The following is a 23,161-nucleotide window of genomic DNA, read 5'->3' as shown; positions in this document are numbered from 1 at the left end:
AGTTTTATTGAGATATAATTGACATACAGCACTGTGTAAGTTTAAGGTGTACAGCATCATGATTTGACTTACATACCTTGTGAAGTGATGACCACAATAAGTTTAGTGAACGTCCACCATCTCATACAGATGCAAAATAGAAGAAAAAAATGTTTTTTCCTCGTGATGAGCTTTCATATAAACATACAGCACTGTTTATACATTCTGTTTATCATGCTGTACGTTACATCCCTAGTACTTATTTATCTTATAACTGGAAGTTTGTACTTTTTGACCACCTCCATCCAATTCCCCCTCCCGCCCCACCCCTCTGGTAACCGCAAATCTGATCTTTTTCTATAGGTTGGTTGGTTGGTTGGTTTGTTCGTTGAAGTACAATTGACCTACAACACTATGTTAATGCCTGGTGCACAACATACTAATTTGATATTTCTATACATTTCAAAATGATCACCACCGTAAGTCTAGGAAAGGTAATGGGCTTTAGGTGATAATAACATAGTAGGCATTTGCAGACAGCACCTCTAGCTTTGCAGAGTATGGTGTACAATGAGCAAGTAAGAGCTGATTAGAGTCTAGTTTCCGTCCTCATAAGCCATGTAGATACAACAGGTATTTTCAAAATATTAAACTGATATGATGCCCAATGACCTTTGAATCTCAAAAATTAATTTTCCTGAGTTCCTAATGAGATAATAGTTTCAAACCCCAGGCCCTATTGATACAGAAAAAAAGATTGTCTTAATTTTATAAATAAGAGACAGTCTCTTCATCTTTTTTTAAAAAATAAATTTATTTATTTTATTGTATTTATTTTATTTTTAGCTGCGTTGGGTCTTCGTTGCTGCGCGTGCGGCTTTCTCTAGTTGCGGCGAGCGGGGGCCACTCTTTGCTGCAGTGCACAGGCTTCTCATTGTGCTGGCTTCTCGTGTTGCGGAGCATGGGCTCTAGGCACGTGGGCTTCAGTAGTTGTGGCATGCAGGCTCAGTAGTTGTGGCGCACGGGCTTAGTTGCTCCACAGCATGTGGGATCTTCCCGGGCCAGGGCTTGAACCCGTGTCCCCTGCTTTAGCAGGCAGATTCTTTTTTTTTTTTTTAAACATTTTAAATTTTATTTATTTATTTATTTATTTTTGGCTCTGTTGGGTCTTTGTTTCTGTGCGAGGGCTTTCTCTGGTTGCGGCAAGTGGGGGCCACTCTTCATCGCGGTGCGCGGGCCTCTCACTATCGTGGCCTCTCTTGTTGCGGAGCACACGCTCCAGACGCGCAGGCTCAGTAGTTGTGGCTCACGGGCCCAGTTGCTCCGCGGCACGTGGGATCTTCCCAGACCAGGGCTTGAACCGATGTCCCCTGCATTGGCAGGCAGATTCTCAACCACTGCGCCACCAGGGAAGCCCAGCAGGCAGATTCTTAACCACTGTGCCACCAGGGAAGCCCTTCTTAGTATGCTTTTGAGGTTCATCTATGTTGCTATGTTTATCAGTAGTTTGTTCCATTTTCTTAACGTCTGTTTTCTTTTGCTTAATTTCCATTGAGTGGATATAGCATACGATGTTTTCTCATTCACCAGTTGATGGGCTTTTGTGTTGTTTCCAGTTTGGGGCTCATATAAGACTATTACGAACATCTTTGTGTACAATCTTTGTTGGGGCATGTTTTCATTTCTCCTTGATACTTAGGGATGGAATTGCTGGGTCTTACCCTTACATTTTATATTTTTTTTTTTTTTTTTTTTTTTTTTTAAATTATTTATTTATTTATGACTGTGTTGGGTCTTCGTTTCTGTGTGAGGGCTTTCTCTAGTTGTGGCAAGCGGGGGCCACTCTTCATCGCGGTGCGCGGGCTTCTCACTGTCGCGGCCTCTCTTGTTGCGGAGCACAGGCTCCAGACGCGCAGGCTCAGCAATTGTGGCTCACGGGCCCAGTTGCTCCGTGGCATGTGGGATCTTCCCAGACCAGGGCTCGAACCCGTGTCCCCTGCGTTGGCAGGCAGATTCTCAACCACTGCGCCACCAGGGAAGCCCCTACATTTTATATTTTTAACAACTAAATGCCTACTAGATGGTGAGAGTAAACATGAATTTCTGTATCCTGCACCCAAACATGACGAGTTTGTTAGCAAGGTAATTAGCTTCAGTTCTATTTTTTTTTTCTCCTTGACACCTCTCCTGTTGAAATCATTGGAATATTTTCATTTTATATAATGTTTTGTAATCTACAATTATGTGGATTTCACTGTTTTTTTTGATTTGGTGTGCTTAATGATTCTTTTAAAGCTTAGATTTACTTTTTATTTCACTGGAATAAAACCCCTAGGGATACTTTCAGACAAGATCATGAGCGGTAGACTGAATCTTTGCATGTTTGAAAATGCCCTCAAACTTGAATCATAGCTTGGGCATAGAATTCTAGCTTCAGAGTACATTTTCTCAGAATTTTGAAGCTCTCAGGTGTGGTAACTGGTCTGGCTCCTGAATGTCTTACACTTATTCCCACGGAGGTGGAACGCGTCCTGCTGCTAAATTCTATGAGCTCTGCCAACCCTTCGGTGTTAAAAGATTCCTTTATAAAAGCGTCTTGCTTAAGAAAGCCCTCCCTGTCCTAAGGAGAAAATGTATTTCACATTTCCTTCTGATATACTTACTTAAATTTAACCATCTATTCTACTGGAATTAATTTTTGCAACTGGTATAGAGATTGAAATTTCTTGCTCTCAAAATGGATAGGTAACTGACTCACAGCTTCTTTTCTCTATTTTGAAATGTAAATTTTACCATTTACTAACCTCCCATGTAGTCTTAATTAATGTATTGATCCATGTCAATGAAGAGTTCCTACGACTTAAAAATGACTTGCAGAACCATACATAAAGTATGGTATTTATATCCAACAAAGCAAAACAAAATCCACACATACACGTGTTTATATGTATTTATATCTGTGTATGTGTGGTAAATATACAGAAGAGAATTTGGACGGTTACCATACTAGTATTACATTTATCGAGGGTAGTGGGATTGGAGTAGAGGAATTCTGCTTTATCTGTATTTGAATTTAACATCAATAATATATTTGGATACACAGCTGACAGGCTATCGAAAACCCCAGGCAGGCCTCCGAGGAGCCATAATCCTGGAGGCCCCGGCCTCCAGGAGACATAATCCCTGCGCCCCGGCCCCCAGGAGACATAATCCCTGCGCCCCGGCCGGGACCCTAGGAACCGCGTCCACAAGTCCAGGGGGCCGGCGTGGCAGGCGCCGGGCTCACTCCGGGAGGGGGCGGGCGCCGCGAGCCCCGTCCCGCAGGGGCGCTTGTGCCTCTGCCCGGCGACCGGGGAGTCCGGGGGGCGCGGGGGACAGGAGCGGAGCGGACAGAGAGGCCCGGGCGCCGCCGGTCCTTGTTGTTGTTTACGCTGCGGGCGCGCAACGCTGCCTGCCCGCCCGCCCGCTCCAACAGGTCCTCAGCGCGCCTGCCGCCGCGCCCCAGGTGCTAGACCGCGCGGCCGCCGTGGGGAATGGGATGAACAAGGTCCTGCCTGGCCTGTATATCGGCAACTTCAAAGTTTCCAGCACGCTCACAGATGGTGCCAGGCTGCTGCTTGCCAGACCTCAGTTTGAGCAGCAAAGAACTAAGTTCTCCTGAGATTTCGTGCTCAGGAGGAGCTTGTGGACGTGCCCGTGGGCGAGCTGACGACCCCACGGGGGACCTTCCAGCTGCATTCATATTCGTTACCACGGTGCCCATGGCTCTAGACAGCCGCCCACCAATAACTTGTAGTCCTGAAGAATAAATGTCATCATCCAATAGTGTTGGCTGAGCATTTATGCACTTAAATGGGTGGACAGAGCCTGTGCTTATGGGAAAGAGTAATCCCAGGGTGGCGTATGCATGCGGACGGGGCTGCAAGAGAATAGAAAGGAGCACAGAGCAGAAGGGGCAGAAGCATCTCTGAGTCACTTCTGTTTTCTTTGGGGCCCAACAGTCAGTTTTCTCATTTGTGGTATCAAGGGTGGTTGTATTCAAAAACAAATAATTTTATTCCCAAACCACCTTTTTTGTTATTATCTTAATCTGTGTTGCAAAAGTATATGGGGTGATGAAAATACTCTAAAATTAGATGGTGGTGATGGTTAAACAATTCTGAATATACTAAAACCCACTGAATTGTACACTTTAAAAGGGTGAATTTTACGGTATGTGAATTAGCTCAGTAACAGTTTTTTAAAAGAGGAAAAAACGTATATTTAAATAATCTTTAAAATTCAAGTCCTGGTGGAGTCAGAATCTGGAAGAGCCTGGCCTGGAGTGCCTTGCGCTGCTCTGGAGACCCCCCCCCCCCCCCCCCCCGCCGCCCCGCTGCTCCGAACGCCTCTCCCGCCTTGGCCGCCCCACCTTGTCTGGGCGCCAAAAGCTCCAGCTCGACCTTGTTTCACCGCTTGTCTAAAATGCACATACTGGTGCGGACCGGAAAACCACATTCTGGTGAAAATGCTGCCTGCCTGTGGGACCCTAAATAATTCCAGTTCCTGCCGGATTCAAAACTCACTGAGGCCACAACTTCAGATAGTTAGGGGGGGAGGCTGGGACGAGTCCTGTGTGATGGACGTAGAGGCTGCCTGGGGTTGCTGGAGCAGTTAAGAGAGTCTTAAAATAAAACCAACATTTTAAAATTAAAAAAAAAAGAAAAAAGAAAACCCCAGGCAGGAGCCCCTGCTTTTCTCTGGATAGTTACTTCACTGTTCTCTCTGGTGACCTTTGCTTCCCAACCTTCCCACTGTCACCCAGTGCCTATTTACATTTTCCAGGTCCAACTACATAGGAAAGACTGACTCTCAGTCCTGATTCCAAACACCTGTGGAAAGGATTCTGACAGTCCAGCTTCAGTCAGGTGCCCATTCTGGCCAAACAGGGGGGACAGGCAGATAAAAATGATACAAAATGACCAAAACAGATTATCTCCACTTCACCCTTCAGAAACATGAGATTCAACTAAGTAGCTTCTCCAGGGTCATGTAACTTTTAAGAGAAGGTAGGAGCAGAACTTTTGAATGTAGGTCTGTTGGACTTCAAGGCTCATGCACCATCCATCACATTCTTAGAGATACTTAGCTTGGAACAAACCTAGGTCAGACATGTGCTAACTGTTCTTAAGCATCTGGAAAGGAGTTACAACTAGTCTATAAGTGTTAGAACTATGACGATTTAGATAGATTTTCTCTCCGTTGAAGAGGAAAAAAAAAAAACCAACACTGTATGAAACCTGTCCAAACAGAACAGTTTATCTCAAGCTCTCTTTCACTGAGATATTTCAAGCTATGTTATATGGCCTAATGAACCATATGGTATGGATATTACAAAGCTGAGAGTATATGCCAGCTTGAAGTTTATTTCAAAATGGCATATTTTGCGCCATTCATACAAAGGATGAAAAAAACTAAAGAATTAGTTTTTTAATTTTTAGATAAGTAGATTGATAATTTTTCAAAAGGAAATACACCATTAAGCACACACTTATTTTAAGTGTTGAAAAACCTAAAGTCCAATCCCACTATAATGTATTTCAAAGGCAAGGTTCAAATTTATTCACCGTGGTTAAATTGCATTTTATATTTGCTGAAAGAAATGTCATTGCAATATCGTTATATAGATGTTTGCATTTATTGTATACATATTAGGTACACAGCTTAAAAGGAACAAAAACCCTTCTCTCTAGAACACAAGACAATAAATAGGACAAAGACTGGCACTATTATACAAATGGAATTAATGAACATACATAAGAATAAGTATGTGATTTTCAACCACATTCATATTACGCAGTTTTAAAACTATCTAACCTTTTACAATGACTAAATCCTTACTTGAAACTGTAGAGTTGGTGAAGGATGTATGCCATTTAAATATTAGTTCAGAGACTTACAAAACAATTTTACTGGTGGTATTTATGTGTGGGGAGCAGAGACCTACTTACTGTGTATGACTATCATGTTTTAGGAGACATGATGAAGTTTTTATATTACAAGGAAGAAATCAATTTTAAGTATTAGTTATTTTAGAAATACTACCTAAACTAGGATGACATTTATGAAATATTATATATTCCTTCTCTAACTGCCTTCTATTAGTCTATAAACTATATCAAAAGAAGTGATGGAAGTTAAAATTTTTAACATTTTGGATAGTCAAGTCAGAAAAGGAACTAAAGAAAGGAACTCAGATTTAAAGTTCTGAATGCCCACTAGGTTTGACACATTTTCTTTCTTCCAACAAAGTATCTTCTCTTAGAAATGGAGTATTTAGTTAACTATCCCTCTTGGAGACCTCGGCTACAATAAAAAAAGAGGCCAAGAGACCACAGATGCAGACTCACTGGCATTGCTGGAGAGTGACAATGAAGAACCAGGGGCAGAGTCCCAGGGACACAGGAGACCACAGCAGTCTGGGCTACTAGAATTGGGTGACAAAGCAAGCTAACCCTGTCTTCACAAAATTTACCTGTCTTAGAGGAAAAGTCAGTCTATTGAGATCGACAAGGTAGGATTAGCTTTCCGACGCACAGAAGGCAACACCTGCTATAGAGTGGACGTTACTAGGAGCGCTGACTGCCGTGAATACTTAGGTACTTGGCGACTCTTGACCTAAGGGACATGCAAAGCCACAACCAACCAACCAACCAAACACCCTCAGAATAATACAACCCACTCCTATCAGAGCTTCACTTCTCTTCTGTCGTGTCAGCCTCCAAGTACAGGCGGCACAGGGCTGCATTGGGGCGGCACACAAAAGCGTCAGTTTCACTTCCCAACTCTGTTAACTGCTCCAATGAAGACACACAAGGATAATGGTCTTTTAACATATCTGGCAATTTTGAAGTCTTCTCTTGAAGACGTCGAGAACGTCTAACTGGTGTGAGAAACTTTAGCTCTTTAAATGCAGAATTTGTTTCATCAAACTGCATCTTCTTTTTCACACTAAAAAAACCACAAAATTATTCCCAGAGTTAAAAAACACGTTAACATTTTCACTTTGCACTTTTATGCTGTTTATCATACTATAACTTGTATGTTACAACCATGTGACTGCTTGTCCTACAGAAAGAGGTCCTGCAATAAGTAAGGAACTTACTCATTTCTCTGTTGTTACAACTTGTACACAGTAGGATACTTGAATATCTATAGAATTGGCTAATTGCTCAATTCCAAAACCCACTGTTATTAATAATACACAGAGATAAAAGTAAAATGATGTAAAAGTTTTTCTTTTTTAAAATGGCAACATTTAGGGAAAAGCAAAGCAAATACAGTATTTAAAAGGCAAAATGTTCCAATCACATTTTGTTTGTTTCAAACCTTTCTATTAACAAATAGTTCTAATCGGAAGCTATCTTAAAGATTTTAAAATACCACATGCATTATCCTAAGCATAAAAACAAATCAGAGCACATTATATTTTAAAAGTTTACCTTTGCAAGTATGGAGTAGTAGACACATTATATTTAATTAAGCAACCCGCCCTAGTTTCTGTATTGGGAGTTTTAACATCACTGGTTGGATCTTTTGTTTTGTCATCTTGCTCTTTTTCACAACCTTGAAATACCACATTTCTAGGATGCTTATTTTCTATTTCCGGTTTTTCTGACCCCAGATTAACACTTATATCGTCAATGGTGGCTTCTTGGATTTGTTCCTTGGTTGCACAAGCCTCCTCAATATTTTCTCCTATAGAAACAGATTTATAGATTAAGCTTTTGGTCAAATTTAAAGAACAAAATCAGAAGACAAAGTTATTTACAGTTGGCCAGATTTTCAAAATAAAAGAACCAAACTGCCATCTCCTAACCATTAGTTTTTCTAAGCAAATACTGCTAACAATTATTTAACAAATATTTACTATCTCCTATGTGTCAGGGATTATAGATACAAATATAAGAAGGAAATCATCCCCATCCTTTAAAAAGCACATTCTGTGGAAGAGACATGCCTTAAAATAGTTATAAAATGAGGAAAATGCTTTAATTGAGGTAAAAACAAAAGGTTATGGGAACCCATAAAAAGAAATAACTGACTTTGCTTGAGGGATGGGGAGATGGCAAGGGAAGGCTTCACAAATGACGTTTAGGCAGGGTCTTGAAAAATGAGTACAAGACAAAGGAAGACAATTTTGGTATGAAGCTTAAAAGAAAATGATCCATTAAGACATTAAACATTAAAGGGCCAGTGTGCTTAGAACATAGGGTAAGGAGCAAGGTGGAAATGCGGGAAGGAGGTGACGGGTTCAGACAGGTAGGAAGTTTCGGTTAAAAAAATTCACTGGAGAGACAGATACAATTCGATTTGGTCACTACACAGAACGGTTTAGAATGGCAGGGAATGATCTGTGGGACTTCCCTGGCGGTCCAGCAGTTAAGACTCCCGCGCTTCCACGGCAGGGGCACGGGTTTGATCCCTAGTCAGGGAACTAAGATGTCACATGCTGTGCGGTGCAAACAAAAAAAAATTTTTTTAAAAAGGTAATGATCTGTGATGGTAAGAAGACAAAGCTGTTATCACAGCCTGAGCAAGGTGGTAGAGGTGGGCAGTGAGAAGGAAGGGCCCAAGTTCAATGTTATTCCTGAGTCAGGACTTAACAAATTAATGCATATGAAGGTCTGAATGAGTGTGGATGTGTGTTAGGGGCATTCCTTCTAAAATTTCTTGCTTCAGAGTCTTTAATGACAAAGGAGGATTTTTTCTTTCTTTTTTTTTTTTCTTTTTTGGGAGGAAGAGATGGTGGTATGAGGAAGCAGTGAGGGAAGACAAGGAGTTCCAAGTAAAACATGTTAGATGTGAAATACTTGTGAGACATCCTGGTAAATCCATTGAGCTGAAAAGACCTTTAGATTTGATTATTAGGAAATTATTAGGTTTTTTTCCTTTTTTTAAATTGATACAGATTTTTACTAAGTGATGACTTTAGTTACATGATAAAGTGAATGTGGTTTAGTGAGGGTAAGTTGAAGTGAGGAGAGAGGGAATATCGATTCATTAATTCAACAAATATTTTTGCAGTAGTACTGGGGCTGCAGTGGCGAGGAAGATCAGACCCAGTCCTTGACAACAGAGTTCAGAGTTTGAAAGACAAGACAAACAAACAAGCAATCAAGTGCATAAAATACTGCACAGAGAAAACCAGCGAGCACAAAACAGGGCATATCATCTAGTTGGGTTGAGAGGAAAGGTGGACATCAGGGAAGGCTACCTCAAGGAAGTGACAGGTGAATTGTGGTCTAAAGGATAAATAGGAATTAGGTTAAAAGTAGAAGACTGGCTTGAAGAGACCCAGAGGCAAGAGAGAGATAGTACAGCCCCTTCTAGGAAATAAAAAAAAAAGTAAAGAAAGAAATCAGGGATGTGGAGGAGAGGGAGTGACAAGAGAGGCTGGGTATCAGGAATCTAAGCAGATAAGTGATGGGGCATTTTGGTTGCAGTCTTGAGAACAGATTGGAGCCAGAGAAGAGAAGCAGGAAACTAAGGAAACCATTGCTGTAGCCCACGTAAGAGCTGTCAGTGATCATGACTATAGCAATGAGAGTAAGGATGGAGAGAAGTGGACGGATTTTAAGAGATGCTTAGGAAGTTAAACTGAATTTGATTGGCTAGGAAACAGGGGTGGGAAAGTGGGGAAAGAGAGAAGGAGTGAAATATAACCCCAAGATTTCTGGCTTGGAGAACTCGACAGTGTCGGTCACTGAGGTAGGGAACCAAACTAAGGAAAAGGTTTAGGGAAAAATGATGTAGTCAAGTTTGGATTTGTGGGATTGAGGAATCTGAGAGATACCCAAGTGGTGCTTCTCTCTCTTATTATTTGTCTTATACTTCCCAAAGATGTTTTCTTGCTATTTACAAATAATTTTAATTTGTAAAATGGATTTTATACCTAGAATTTATAATTATACATTTCGAAAGCCAAGAGTTTATGGATAGCATTTCTTTTTCCATCTAAAGATAAATATTCTACCAGCTGGAAAGATTCTACTAACTAGTATGATTCTATTAAGGAAAAAAAAGGTAGAATAACTGAATCAGGTTTAAATGCTGGTTTTCTCTTTCTAAATATCTCTAGAGCCAGCGAGAATTATGAGGAAGAAGGTTCTATAAAATTCTTATTTCTACTTTGCTGTCTTTAGCACAAAGACACAGGATTGGGTTATACTTTAAAAAAAAAAATTTTTTTAATTGAGGTATAAATGACATACAACATTATATTAGTTTCAAGTGTACAACATGATTTGATATTTGTATGTATCATGAAATGATGACCAGAACATATTGTGAAATGAAAACATCTGTCCCCATACATAGTTACACATTTTTTTTCTTGTGATGAGGACTTTTAAGATCTACTCTCTCAGCAACTTTCAAATATGCAATACAGTGTTATTATCTACAGTCACCATGCTGTACTTTGTATCCCCAGGACTTATTATTTTATAACTGGTAATTTGTATCTTTTGACGCCCTTCACCCATTTCAATGGTTTGGGCTATTCTTAAACCTTTCTGCTCCTTTGGTTTGTGGTATACTAGTCTTTCCTGGTTTTTCCTCCTGTCTCCCTGACCATTCCCTCTTAAGCTCCTTTATTAAATATAGCCAGTAAGATCAGAGCATATACATCTGTATGTTCCACTGGGGCATAATAACAGCAAACATAAATAGAAATATTCTCTGTTGAACCAAAAAGTCTTATAGATCATCTAGTCAAACTGCCTCATTTTTAAGACAGGAAATTAAGGCCTAGAAAGGTGAGGTAACTTTCACAGACACATGATAACAAATTTGGGTTTCAAACCAGACCTCCTAATTAAAAATTATTTATACTACGTAAAGCCAATGAATTTCAGAGGTATGTCAACAGAAGTATGAGGAAAGAAACAACTTAAATATTTTAAAAGTTTAAAAAGATAAAAGAAAAATAATTCAGCAAATAAATTTAATTAAATCACAATTCACTTGAAGAAAACAAAAGAAACTAACTTACCAAATTTAACTTTTTCTTGACTCTTCATTGTCAGAATGTCAACAATTGCATGTCGCATCTCTTCAATAGGCTTAATTTTTTTTAATGAAGAAAGCAGACCCATATAAGTTTTATATTCTCAGACATTAACTAAGGTTGTCCAAGTTGAAAATATTAAAACCAGTGATTAAATTTCATATTTTATAATAAAGCAATGGTTCTTGGGCCATTTTTCTCAGAACACTTATTTTGCCACTCAAATTGAAAAAAATGACTGTCTTTTCCAAATAAAAATGAACTTAAGGGATAGAATTTCATCAGTTTAAAAAACTTCCCCATAATTTTTCTTAAGCCTATGGTAAACATGCTTGCCTGATAGGAACAAAATGAATGAACAAATAGCAAATTAAGACTATTAATATCTATCAAAGAGCTGATTATATTGTTTCTCTAAATTTATATTAGTTTATTCCTTTTCCCCTATAGCTAAGTCCATGGTTATATTTTTGTTTCACATGCTATTAAATGCATTTCTGAAGAGTTCAAGGTTCATCAGCCTAATATTTCACTTATTCAAAAATTTAACAGTTTAGTAAAGCATCCATTATATGTCAGATATTATAAGTACTTACTATGTTCCTTTGAACCATGATGCCTGCTAATGCAATATATTCAAAATATTATACAAAAGAGAAGCTCAGGCTCATATTCTTAATTCTAGAACTTAGTCCTGAACTACTCACCCATCTGGCTTTTAATTTTCTTGGCTAATTTTGATCCCTGTTTTCCAGTTTCTGCTCTGGTCTCACATCTTTCTCTTTACACTACTGCTTTCTCTGTGAACACCTGGCTCTAGTTTTGCATCCTAGCTATACTGTCACAAGCTGCTGTAAGTAACGTCCCTTCTGGTTCAATGTAGTAGGGACCTAACATTCTCTTCCAGGTGAGATTCGGTGAAATACAATTACCCTTCAGCAAAGTGTTTTACACATAATAGCCATAGAGAGAATATCTGCTGAATATTTGATTTTTGATTCAGGTGAAAGATCAAATAGCATTTGCTGATTTTGCTGATACTAAAGGATATAGACCTTTCTTAAGAAAAGGCTAAAAAAGTTTTTAAAAAAACTCTCTTTGTAAACAATTTCCAAGAATGCGTTTCTGAGAAACTTGGTCAGAAGGAAATACATTTTAGGAATATCTGCCCATAAAGACAACAAAACCAATCAAGTCAAAAAAACCTCAAGATACCATTTTTTTCTATACCCAGGGTTTTTTTGGTAGCAGCACACAAGGAAGAGGTGACAGGTATAATATCAAACCACTATGGTGGTAATGTCAGAGACATTAGTTTATTGCCATTTTCTGGACCAAACATATGGCATATAAATGTGAGTCCATAAAGATATACTCCTAAAGTGAAAGAGAATTCTCTCACAAAGTCATCAGAATTTACTAACATTTTAAAAGTTAATTTAATTCCATTTGCTTTCTAGTCAATAAATACATTTTAATATTGAAAATTCAGTTTCCTAGATTTCTCAACTAGAGAATGTGCAAAACGATATGCTGTGCTAAAATATTTCTCACAGCACGTTTCATGAAATACACATTTCAGCTTATATCCATTTTCTAAGGTCTGATTATCCCTAGTACGTGAGCAAGTTTTAGAAGGTTGAGCAACAGCCTTTATAATATGCAATCCTTGTGGCCTTTAAACATTCATCACTGCCACATATATAACCACAATTTTATCAAGTTATGCGGTGATGTGTTCCAAAATAATTCTGAGTTATTTACACTGTAATAATAAAGACCAGTAAGTTTTAATCTCACCTGAGCTCCTGCCAGAATGGCCTTCTCATAGATTGCGATAATATTTTCAATAGGACTCGTAAGTGGTTCAACACGTGCAAGGCATATCCAATATTTAACAAGTTTTTTGGCATCTGGAATATTTTTAACCAGGTCATCCAGTGTAACCAATACTTCTTGTTTTGGACATCCCTAAAATAACAAGAAATAAAGTGAGTGATGTCATTTAGCCTACAAACTATGAACAATTAAGTAAACTTACTGTAATCAAGGTCAGTGATAAAGAGAGAAAAGGTTGGTAGAAAATTATTCATAAAATATTCACCATTATACTCCTTACTCCAGACTTGTTCTGAATGGCTAGCAAGAAGCATATCAGTCAAAAGTCAGAGACAGAAGAAAAAAGAAATACTAGTTGAGAAAAATATTAGTAAAAAAAGACTAAAACTCTACTTGATCTTGATGTTTATCCTCTCATATATTATGAGATTCTATTTGTTAATACTTTATTTAGAATTTTTGCATCTACCAAATGCTTATGAGAATAGCTTGCAAGTTTTTTCTTCAATTATCTTTGTCAAAAAGTTTTGATAGTAAGATTAAAATGAATCTGTAACGGTTTATGTAATTAAGAGCTATATATAGTTAAGTAGTAGGGCAGAAAAATTCCATAGTATCAATAAAAAAAACCCCAGCAGAGCAGAAATAAGAAGAGAATCAGTTTCCCTGACTATAATTTTCACTGGTTGTCAGAACCACAAAAAGTTGAAAGATGCTCATGAAGACTAGAGAAAGGTTTGAAATCACACTCTATATGTTCAGTCTTGCTATGGATCTTAGATACTAGTGAGTGACGGGGAGATCAGCTCGAAGCTTTGTGACCACCTAGAGGGGTGGGATAGGGAGGGTGGGAGGGAGGCTCAAGAAGGAGGGGATATGGGGATATGTGTGTGCATATAGCTGATTCACTTTGTTGTAAGGCAGAAACTAACACAACATTGTGAAGCAATTATACTCCAATAAAGGTGTATAAAAAGAAATTCACAACTATAAGTGACAGTTAAACAATATATTAAGATGATTTTTTATACATATTAAAATATACACGTATATATTTTTTTTTTAATTAAGGAGAAGTCAGGAAATTAAAAAAAAACACTCTGAAGTTGATTACCATACACGTAGGAATTCTGGTCCAAATCATAAAATTCTACAGTTCAAGGCCATGATGATGTTGGTTTAGATTAATGGGATTTTGTTTGCAACTATTTTAGTTAAATTTAATCTGTGATAATAATTCGTGTTGCTAGTCTTTGATAAAGTATGGGAATGAGTTGAAAAAAAAAATTGTAAATATATTGAATGAATGTAAAAACAAAAGTATCAGAGTGAATATCCACCCCCAGCCCACTCTATGGTAACACCTTAGAGGAATACAATATTTACAACTCAACTGAAAAAAATCTAAGTATCCATTTGATATATTTATATGAACTCAGTGAGAATGTAGTCCATTAAAGGCTAAAGAGAAACAATCTCATAATTAACAGTAAGTCTCCATAACACTGCTCACACAGTAATTGGTAAAAAAAGATTGACAGTATAATTTAATGAGATAATGTTGATGGAGGTTAATTTGCAAACTATAAACTACTACACAAATATAAGATAAAGACTCTACCTCATTAATCAGGTTTAGGCATTCAGAAAATGTCTTGTTTACTTTTTCAGTAAACAATCGTTGTTCGTCTTCTTCTGCCATGGTAGTCCAGAAGGACCCAACTGGCTTTTCATTTTGTGCTTCAGGCTCAGGCTGGGTAACCACTGAGCTCGGAGGCCTTTTCATTACTCTTCCTTTGCCAGCTTTCCACTCACTCAGACGAGCCCTACAATTAGAAGCAGCATATATAAACATTACTGTGATACTGATAACAGAATTCTGTCAAATAGAGTGAAAGTTAAAAAAATATTTCAGGTCTTTAAGTAATTCTACACTAGTGGCACATACATAGTTCACCAGCTTGAAGAAAAAGAAATACAGAACCTATCAATGTTAATGATATGCTCACAAAGACCCCAAGAATGCATTTTTAAATGGAGAGGTTATAAAATATTTCTCAATTTTCTTAAGCATTTTAACTTAGATTACATAAAACAACCTAATTAAACACACTCAAACACAATAACTTAGGACATACTGTTCCACAATATAAATTTGCTTAAATTGATCTGCATATGACTGAAGAGGATCCATGTACAAAAAGCTCTAATACATTCAAGGAAATGATAAGCCAAATTCACAAATGGTACCCTACTGAAAATGAAGCTAACAAAATTACATCTACTTACTTTCTCTCCTCCGCAGTTTCTCTGGGCTGAGTCCATCTACTATCAATAGCTGCTTTCACCATGGTATGTCTGCGCTGGTCAATGCTTTTTGACTTTTCTATCAGTTTAGTATTAGAAGACGAAGCAGGCCTGGCTACCATTTCAGATGTCATGCTTCTTGATAGTGTCTTATTTCTTTTTATGTCCTGAGAAGAACTGGTTTTGATAATAGACGAAACTGTATTTAACTGTAATAATTCTTTCTCTCGAGGCCCTTTCCGAACTGTAACACTGGCAGACGTCCTACTGATGCCTTGTTTCATGGTGTCCTGGTTATTACTGTGGTGACTTCTAATAGAAGGTCGCACAAGTTGACTGCTCTGAGATGTAGTGCTCACAAATTTAGTGGCAGTCGTCATATGTGAGGCTCTATCACTTTTCACTGTTACACTGCTGGCGTGTACAGGCTGAGACTTTGTGGCTTTAGAGACAGTAGCTGAAAGTTTCTTCGTTGTTGCAGAACTCTCATCTTTGACTTGTAGAGGTTTTCTAAAGGAATTAATCTTAGACTGAACAATTTGGCCACGATAAGATCCAAGCACAGGTTTCTTGGGCATGTTAGCATCTTGCTTTGGTTTTTCTGTAGTCATTTGTTTCTTTTTACTGTTGTTTTTAAGGTGAAATGCTTGGCTTAATGTCATATGTTGACTTTGGGGGTCATCTTTAATTGGTAACAATGGCAGAGTTTGATTATTATCCTCAAAATTAGGTGTATCAACTGCTGTAGTTGAATTGGTTAATTCATTAGAAGGTTTTAAAGGAATACAGTTTTTTTCCATTGTTATATTATTCTTGATCCCAGTAGGTCTACCGACATTCTCTTTATCAGCCTAAAAGAGTTAAAGACAAATCAGTTAAAGACAAATCTTTCAGAAAGAGTTTAGGAAAAAACCTTCTTTAGGAATGAGGAGAAAGGGAACATTTAGGAGAGCTATTCCGTATCTTACCATTTTTGCCTTAAGTTCCAGAACTTTTGTCTCTTCTTGGATCTGGCCTTCAGATGTCTTCACTCTCTGGTCTCTACCACTTAAAAAAAACAAAAACAAAAAAATCCGTACCAAGGAAGTTTCCTTTTCTGGGGGAGGTATGGGAGGATATAACAATTATCTGACTTTGCAGTTTTAAACTGAGGCAAGAACTGAGCTGAGATTTATTTGTCCTAAGCAAAACTCTTCTTTACTATAGGGTGATTTAATAGTGTAAACAAGACAGCTGAGGAATTTAAAGGTATTTTCTTACAAGCCTTAATACCCTCCCCCCCATAATCTCATTCTAAACCATTCTCTAGTCATTCAAACAAGTCTTCAAAAATCTTTATTAAGCAACACTTTCCTTGGTTAGTTTTAAGTACTTAGTACCAGACTTAACATTGAAAAAAAATTTTTAAATAGCTCTCCCAAAAGAAATTCAAAAATTTCCACACACACTCACAACTTAATTTATTAATCAATGTGGATTTTAGTTTCTAAATAGCATTGCATTTAGAATATATATATACAAAGCAAAAACTTCTTCAAGAATTAAACTCCTTTTTTACAGATATAGGCTAGTACAGGCTACAGTATAGGTTAGTACAGGCTGTGAGAATCTCTTAGCAATTGATTTTGTATTCCATGAACGAAGGGAAAAAAAGGGTCAGTTGGATATGCCTTGGATTCTAAGGCAGATTTCAAGTTCAGAGACGTAAAAATGTGAACAAAATGCACATTTTAGAGTCAACAAAATTTGATTTCTGTATAGTTGAGTTTAGAATGTTCTTTTCTTCCCATTGTGTATAAGAGTACTCTAAACCCCACAACCCAGTTGGATTCCTTATTTAAATAAGTAGTTGAGAGTCACTGTCTTATGTGAATTAATGTTCTCTTTGCTTTCTCTCTAGTAATCTCATTCCACCCCAAGGTTTTAAATAAATACCATCTACACACTGACAACTCCCAAGTTTATATCTGTAGTCCCATTCTCACCCCTGAACTTCAGACACATCGCTATTTGGCATCTCCACTTAGATGTCTTATTGCTGCCTCAAACTTAACTTGGTCAGAACAGAAGTCCGGATTCTCCCACCCCTCCCTCAGGCTTCCCATCTCAATATATGGTATCGCTATCTACTCAGTTATTCAAATCAAAAGTCTAGGATCATCTTTTGTCTTAAACAAAAAATCGGGATTTGTGAAAGAAAATGTTTATTCTAAAGAAAAGCAACTAATTAATGTAAAGTAAAAAAATTTAAAGAAATTTTTATTTGGAAACAATGCCAAACTTATATAAAGTTGCAAAATTATAAATAATTCAAACTCTTTATCCAGATTTGCCTATCGTTAACATTTTATCCCATTTGCATTATCATTTGCACTCTTTCTGAACATGTCTATGTGTGGAGTATACACAACTTTTTATCTGAACCTTTCAAGTTAAGTTACATACATGATGCCTCTTTACCCTTAAATACTTAAATGTTTATTTCCTAAAAATAGGAATTTTCTCTTACATAACCACAGAACAGTTATCAAATTCATAAATTTACCTTGATTAACTATTTTAATCTATTGTTCATAGTTGAAAACTGACCTAATAATGTCCTTTATAGCATTTCCCCTTCCACTATTAAATACAGTACAAGGGTCAGGTATTGAATTTAGTTGTCATATCTCTTTAGCCTCCTTTACCCTGGAACATTCAGGATCATCTTCAACTCTATTTTTTCTTTTACATCCCATATCTAATCCATCACCAAGTCCTGCCAGCTCTATCTCCTAAACATAGCAGAATCTGAGTATTTTCCACCCTGGAGAAGGGTGTGAAGCATTCATCAAGACAAAATATATCAATAAGTAGAGTACCTAATATAAAGAAATACAAATTAAAATACTGGATTAAATAAAATGTTATTAAAATTCATTTCATCTTTAAAAAACAAAACTTTAAAAATGGGGCTACTAGAAAATTTTAAATTACATGTGTGGCTCACATTACATCTTTACTGGATAGCTGTGATATAATTTGACAGATGTGAAGTGAAAAAAATTTGACCTCACCTGGATAATATCTGATTTTCCTGTTTGTATGCAAAAAACGTTTTTCTTTTTAACAGATGCTCCTTGAGTTTTTGTCTTCTTTGCTCTAAATAACAAAAGAGCTACAGGTCAACATCAGCTGCAATAACAACATCAAATAAAATATTGACTAAATGAAGATTTAACTTCGAAAAATGTTCTACTTGAGATTACATCTTATGTATAACAGAAAATTTCCCAGTTCAGTACTGCCTTTGAGAAATAATCACATTTTGAAATGACTGTTACTATAACTGGTCCCCATAACCACTCTGTACAAGAATCACATTCTCTACTGTCTGAAAGTGAAAAGTCTGGAGAACATCATTTTCAACATACAGCTCCTGAAAGCCAAGTTTTAAGAAGCTAAATGATAGAGATGAGACACCAGACTCCAAGTTCTAATTTACCAGAATTGGGTGAGAATTTCTTTCCTGTTTTCCCACGTGTAGGACAAGAAATATCTATTATTTCTGAAGACGCGGCTAACCCTAGATTTCTATAAGGTCGAAGGCGACATGTGTTAAATCTGAAGCATCAGTTGAGCACTCCCGTCCCTCCAGAAATTAACTCCCGACTTAGGAGGCGGGAGCGCCCTGCGCAGACGCAGTCAGCTCCCAGCACTAACGCGGCCCCGCCCCCGCGGGCCCGGGTCCCCAAGGCGGGTCCCTGCCGGAACCCCGCACACCCCACCCCACCCCACCCCACCCCCTAGCTAAACGGATCCTCTCACCGAAGCCCGTCGCCGCCGCCAGTGGGTCGCGACCGCACGCGACGCGTTCAACCCGCACACTAACACCACGGAGCGGGCACCACTCAGATTGTCCATTTCACAAACGCCGAGAATGCGGCCACGAGAGGCCGAGCGCCCTGTCCAGACTTCTCGCACAACTGGACCGGGCGGAAACTGGTCTGCGAACCCAAGGCCCTGATGGCCCTGCCCGAGCCATCCCCCCGCGGCCGCCCCGGGCGCTCCCGGCACCGCGGCCCTCACCTCTGAACGCGGACTGGGCCCTCTGACTCGGGGGCAGCTGCAGGTCCTGGGGCACGGCTGGGGTGCTCATCGCAGCTCCGGGCAGGGGGACGCGTCTCCAGCTCGACCGCCACAGTCTCCCTCAAGCCGGCGCGGCCGCACACTGCCCCACTGCGCCCTGGGCTCGGCCTTAGACTGCGCGACCGCCGCCTCCGCCCATTGGTGCCCGGCGTGAATTGAATGGGCCAATGGCGAAGAGGGGCGGGGCCTGCTCTGTGTCTGCAGGGGCGGGGCTTGCGGCTGCCTAGTTCAGTTAGGACGTCTCGGGACTGAATCCCTAGGTTTTCAAACCTAAACAGCGCTCTTGTCCTGGACTTGGCAACTTGGGAGGAGTCGGACAGCTAAGTCCCGGCCCTGTAGCAGATAGCTCTCGTCTTGTAGACGCTCACAGTGCGTTGAGAAAGGCAGAGGAGAAAAGTGCTGTTTGGCGTGTTCAGTGAGGAGGAGGATTATAAGCACCCACTACCGTACCTAATTTCCTTTATCACAAATATTACTTCATTGCGGCATCACAGCTCTGAAGTGGGAAGTTATCATCTCCTGTTTCACAGATAAGGTGACAGGCTCAGAAGTTATTTGTCCACGTTTGCACAGATTGCAAAGAGGAACTGAAATTAGGGTCTACTTTCCTCTGTGCCACCCAATTACCAGATGAGAAAAAGAGAGGAAGAGAAAGGGCTAAAACGGGGATAGACCTTTCTTTTATAATCCTGTGAAGGTAAAATCAGCATTTGTTGTATTCATTTTGTGTGTTTGTACGTTTAAGTGTGCTGCCATAATCTTTCAGTCCTCATCTAGAAATATTACCTTCATAAAACCCTCACAAACACCCAAAGGATAAGACAGAATGAAATAACTCAGAGCTAGATGGTTTTGTGGGTGGTGCAGGGGGAGAGAGGGAGAGTTCTGGGCTGTGCCTTTCTGGTTTTAAGCACAGGGGTCATACCATTTCTCGACCTTGCTTGATCACTGAAGCTAGGTTTAGCTGGACTGTTTCAGCCAGGTTTTAAACGTGGAGACAAAGATGACAAGATGCAACTTCTATCTTCCCTGCCCATGTGTTAGGGCCTCCACAGATGGCTCTCAACTGTGGTCAGTGTTTCCCATCATTCCCTGCTTTTTCTGTCAGCATTTTATGCTAGCATCTTGCTAAATTAGTTTGGGAAGTTAATTTGAGATATTCTGTAGTTTTCTTTTCTGGATGAAATGTCCCATTTTTAGTGTAACTTTGCCTACACTTAAGGCTAACTCTGGGAGGACCAACAGCCAAACAGCACCCATCACCATCCCTAAGACATCATTGCTGCTTAGATACTACTGTGAATATTGTTGATTATTTACTAAAGTTTCATCAGACAGGTTGGGTTACCAGGGATTCCCATTAAGCAATGGAGAACAGTTTAACAAAATAGAACAGGTAAAAAGTGACTCAAGGGACTTCCCTGGTGGTGCAGTGGTTAAGAATCCTCCTGCCAATGCTGGGGACACGGGTTCAGTCCCTGGTCCAGAAAGATCCCACATGCCGTGGAGCAACTAAGCCCATGCGCCACAACTACTGAGCCCTTGTGCCACAGCTACTGAAGCCCATGCACCTAGAGACCATGGTCTGCAACAAGAGAAGCCACCACAATGAGAAGCCCGCACACGGCAACTGAAGAATAGCCCCTGCTCGCTGCAACCAGAGAAAGCCCATGAGCAGAAACAAAGACCCAATGCAGCCCAAAATAAATAAATAAATAAATTACAGAATAGATAAATCCATAGAGACATAACACAGTTTGTGGGCTGCCAGGGACTGGGGTTAGAGGGGAATGGGGAGAGACCACTTAACAGGTAAGGGGCTTTACTTTGGAATGATGGAAATGTTTTGGAACTAAGTGGAGGTGATGGTTGTACAACACTGTGAATGTATTAATGCCACTGACTGAACTGTTCACTTAATTTTATGTTATGTGAATTTCAGTATCTTTAAAAGTGGGCGTGGTTAAAAAAAGAAAGTGACTAAAATGAAACTGTGGAAGATCTCAATAGGCTGAGATGGTGAGGTTTTCCAACTTGGTAATTCTGCTCTAATCTCCAGACTCACCCATTCCAAGACGGGTATCGTTTAAAGACACTTTTAAAATATCATTGTCCCACAGTTGTTGGAGAGAAGGGAGATCGTTTTCTAAAAGATCCAAAGAGAAGACTTCCTTCCATAACAGGTCTCTGCCAACCACAGCCGACCATGAAACTGCAGCCACCTGGGGTATCGACGATCAGCTTCAGTTGTTCGTCCTGTGGTCATGTGAAACAGGGAGAGCGCCTGTGAGAGGAGAGGGTGGGATCGTCCAAGGAATAGAAGGAAGACAAGGACAGGGTGATGACACAAAGTCCAGGGAGGAGGGAGCCTCAAGAAAGAAGGAATGGTCCAGGGTTGACCACTGAAGAGGTTTAGTAGGATTGGGACTGGAAGAATCTGCTGGGTTCGGAAGCTAGGAAGTACCGGCAAAACATTCTGTGCAAAAGTACAAAATATTGTGGAAAGAAATAAATCCTAAATAAATGGAGAGATATAATGTGCTTATGGATCAGAAGATCCTATACTGTAAGATGTACATTCTCTCCAAGTTGATCTGTTCATTCCCATCTCAGTCAAAATCCTAGAAGACATTTCTATAGAAATTGACAATTGGATTCTAAAATTCAGGTGGAAATGCCTAGGATCTGGTGAGGCAAACAATTTTGAAACAAAAAAGTTGGAGGGCTTACACTACCTGATTTCAAGATATATTATAAAGCCCCAGTAATCAAGACAGTGTAGTGCTGGCGTAAGGAAAGACCAAAAAAAAAAAAAAAAAATCACTGGAATACAATAGAGATTCCAGAAATATATTCAATCCTCTGTGGCCAATTGATTTTCTACAAAGTTGCTAAGACAACCTGATGGATGAGAGGAATGATCTTTCCAACAAATTGTACTGGGGCGTCTGGATATCCACATACAAAATATTAACCGTGACCCTTACCTCAGCCCTTGAACAAAAAAAACCCCACAAAACAAACTAAAGTAAACCTCAAAATAGAACTAGACCTAAATGAAAGAACCCAAACTATAAAACTTCTAGAAGAAAACACAGGAGAAAATCTTAGTGATTTCTTAAACAGGAGACAACATGAACTAAAAAAGAAACAATACACTGGATTTCATTAAAGAACTTTTTGCTCTTCAAAAGACTCTTTAGAAAACTACAAAATAAGCTACAGAGTTAAAGAAAATATTTGCAAAACATTTGCTTAAAGGACTTTTATCTAGAATACGTAAGAACGCTGACAAAATTATTAAAATGTGCAAGAAAATTGCACTTCACAAAGAAGATATAGGAACTGAAGACAAGCCCATGGAAAGATGCCTAACATCACTGGTCATCAGGAAGATGCAGGGACTTCCCTGCCGGTACAGTGGTTAAGACTCAACCCTTCCGGGGCTTCCCTGGTGGCGCAGTGGTTGAGAATTTGCCTGCCAATGCAGGGGACACGGGTTCGAGCCCTGGTCTGGGAAGATCCCACATGCCGCGGAGCAACTAGGCCCGTGAGCCACAACTACTGAGCCTGCGCATCTGGAGGCTGTGCTCCGCAACAAGAGAGGCCGCGATAGTGAGAGGCCCGCACACCGCGATGAAGAGTGGCCCCCGCTTGCCACAACTAGAGAAAGCCCTCGCACAGAAACGAAGACCCAATACAGCCAAAAATAAATAAATAAGTTAAAAAAAAAAAAAAACTCAACCCTTCCAACGCAGGGGCGCTAAGATCCCACGTGCCAGGCTGCACGGCCAAAAAATTTTTAAAAAAAAGGAATGCAATTAAAATCACAATGAGGGAGTTCCCTGGTGGCCTAGT

General features: G+C 39.4%; 1 protein-coding gene across 1 annotated transcript; it reads right to left on the bottom strand.

Annotated features, from left to right (window-relative positions):
* Positions 1–5,681: 5,681 nt before the first annotated feature.
* Positions 5,682–19,398, bottom strand: CKAP2 (cytoskeleton associated protein 2). The gene is made up of 9 exons (XM_059902587.1): positions 19,244–19,398; positions 18,232–18,316; positions 16,144–16,222; positions 15,158–16,026; positions 14,490–14,694; positions 12,830–13,000; positions 11,015–11,084; positions 7,461–7,716; positions 5,682–6,969 (listed from the first exon to the last, which is right to left on the bottom strand). The coding sequence occupies exons 1-9, from the start codon at positions 19,311–19,313 to the stop codon at positions 6,714–6,716; spliced, it is 2,061 nt and encodes a 686-aa protein (XP_059758570.1). The 5' UTR covers positions 19,314–19,398; the 3' UTR covers positions 5,682–6,713.
* Between the last annotated feature and the right edge of the window lie 3,763 nt (positions 19,399–23,161).

Source organism: Balaenoptera ricei, chromosome 18 (genome assembly GCF_028023285.1).
Source record: "Balaenoptera ricei isolate mBalRic1 chromosome 18, mBalRic1.hap2, whole genome shotgun sequence".
Classification (NCBI taxonomy): domain Eukaryota; kingdom Metazoa; phylum Chordata; class Mammalia; order Artiodactyla; family Balaenopteridae; genus Balaenoptera; species Balaenoptera ricei.
The sequence above is the reverse complement of the archived record's forward strand: the minus strand, read 5'-3'. Positions and strand labels throughout refer to the sequence as shown.

Coding starts and splice junctions, on each gene's coding strand:
- CKAP2 (XM_059902587.1), bottom strand. CDS start 19,313: ATGAGCACCCCAGCCGTGCCCCAGGACCTGCAGCTGCCCCCGAGTCAG. Junction 16,027..16,143: donor TGGAACTTAAGGCAAAAATG/GTAAGATACGGA, acceptor TAACTCTTTTAG/GCTGATAAAGAGAATGTCGG. Junction 14,695..15,157: donor GAAACTGCGGAGGAGAGAAA/GTAAGTAGATGT, acceptor TTCTAATTGTAG/GGCTCGTCTGAGTGAGTGGA.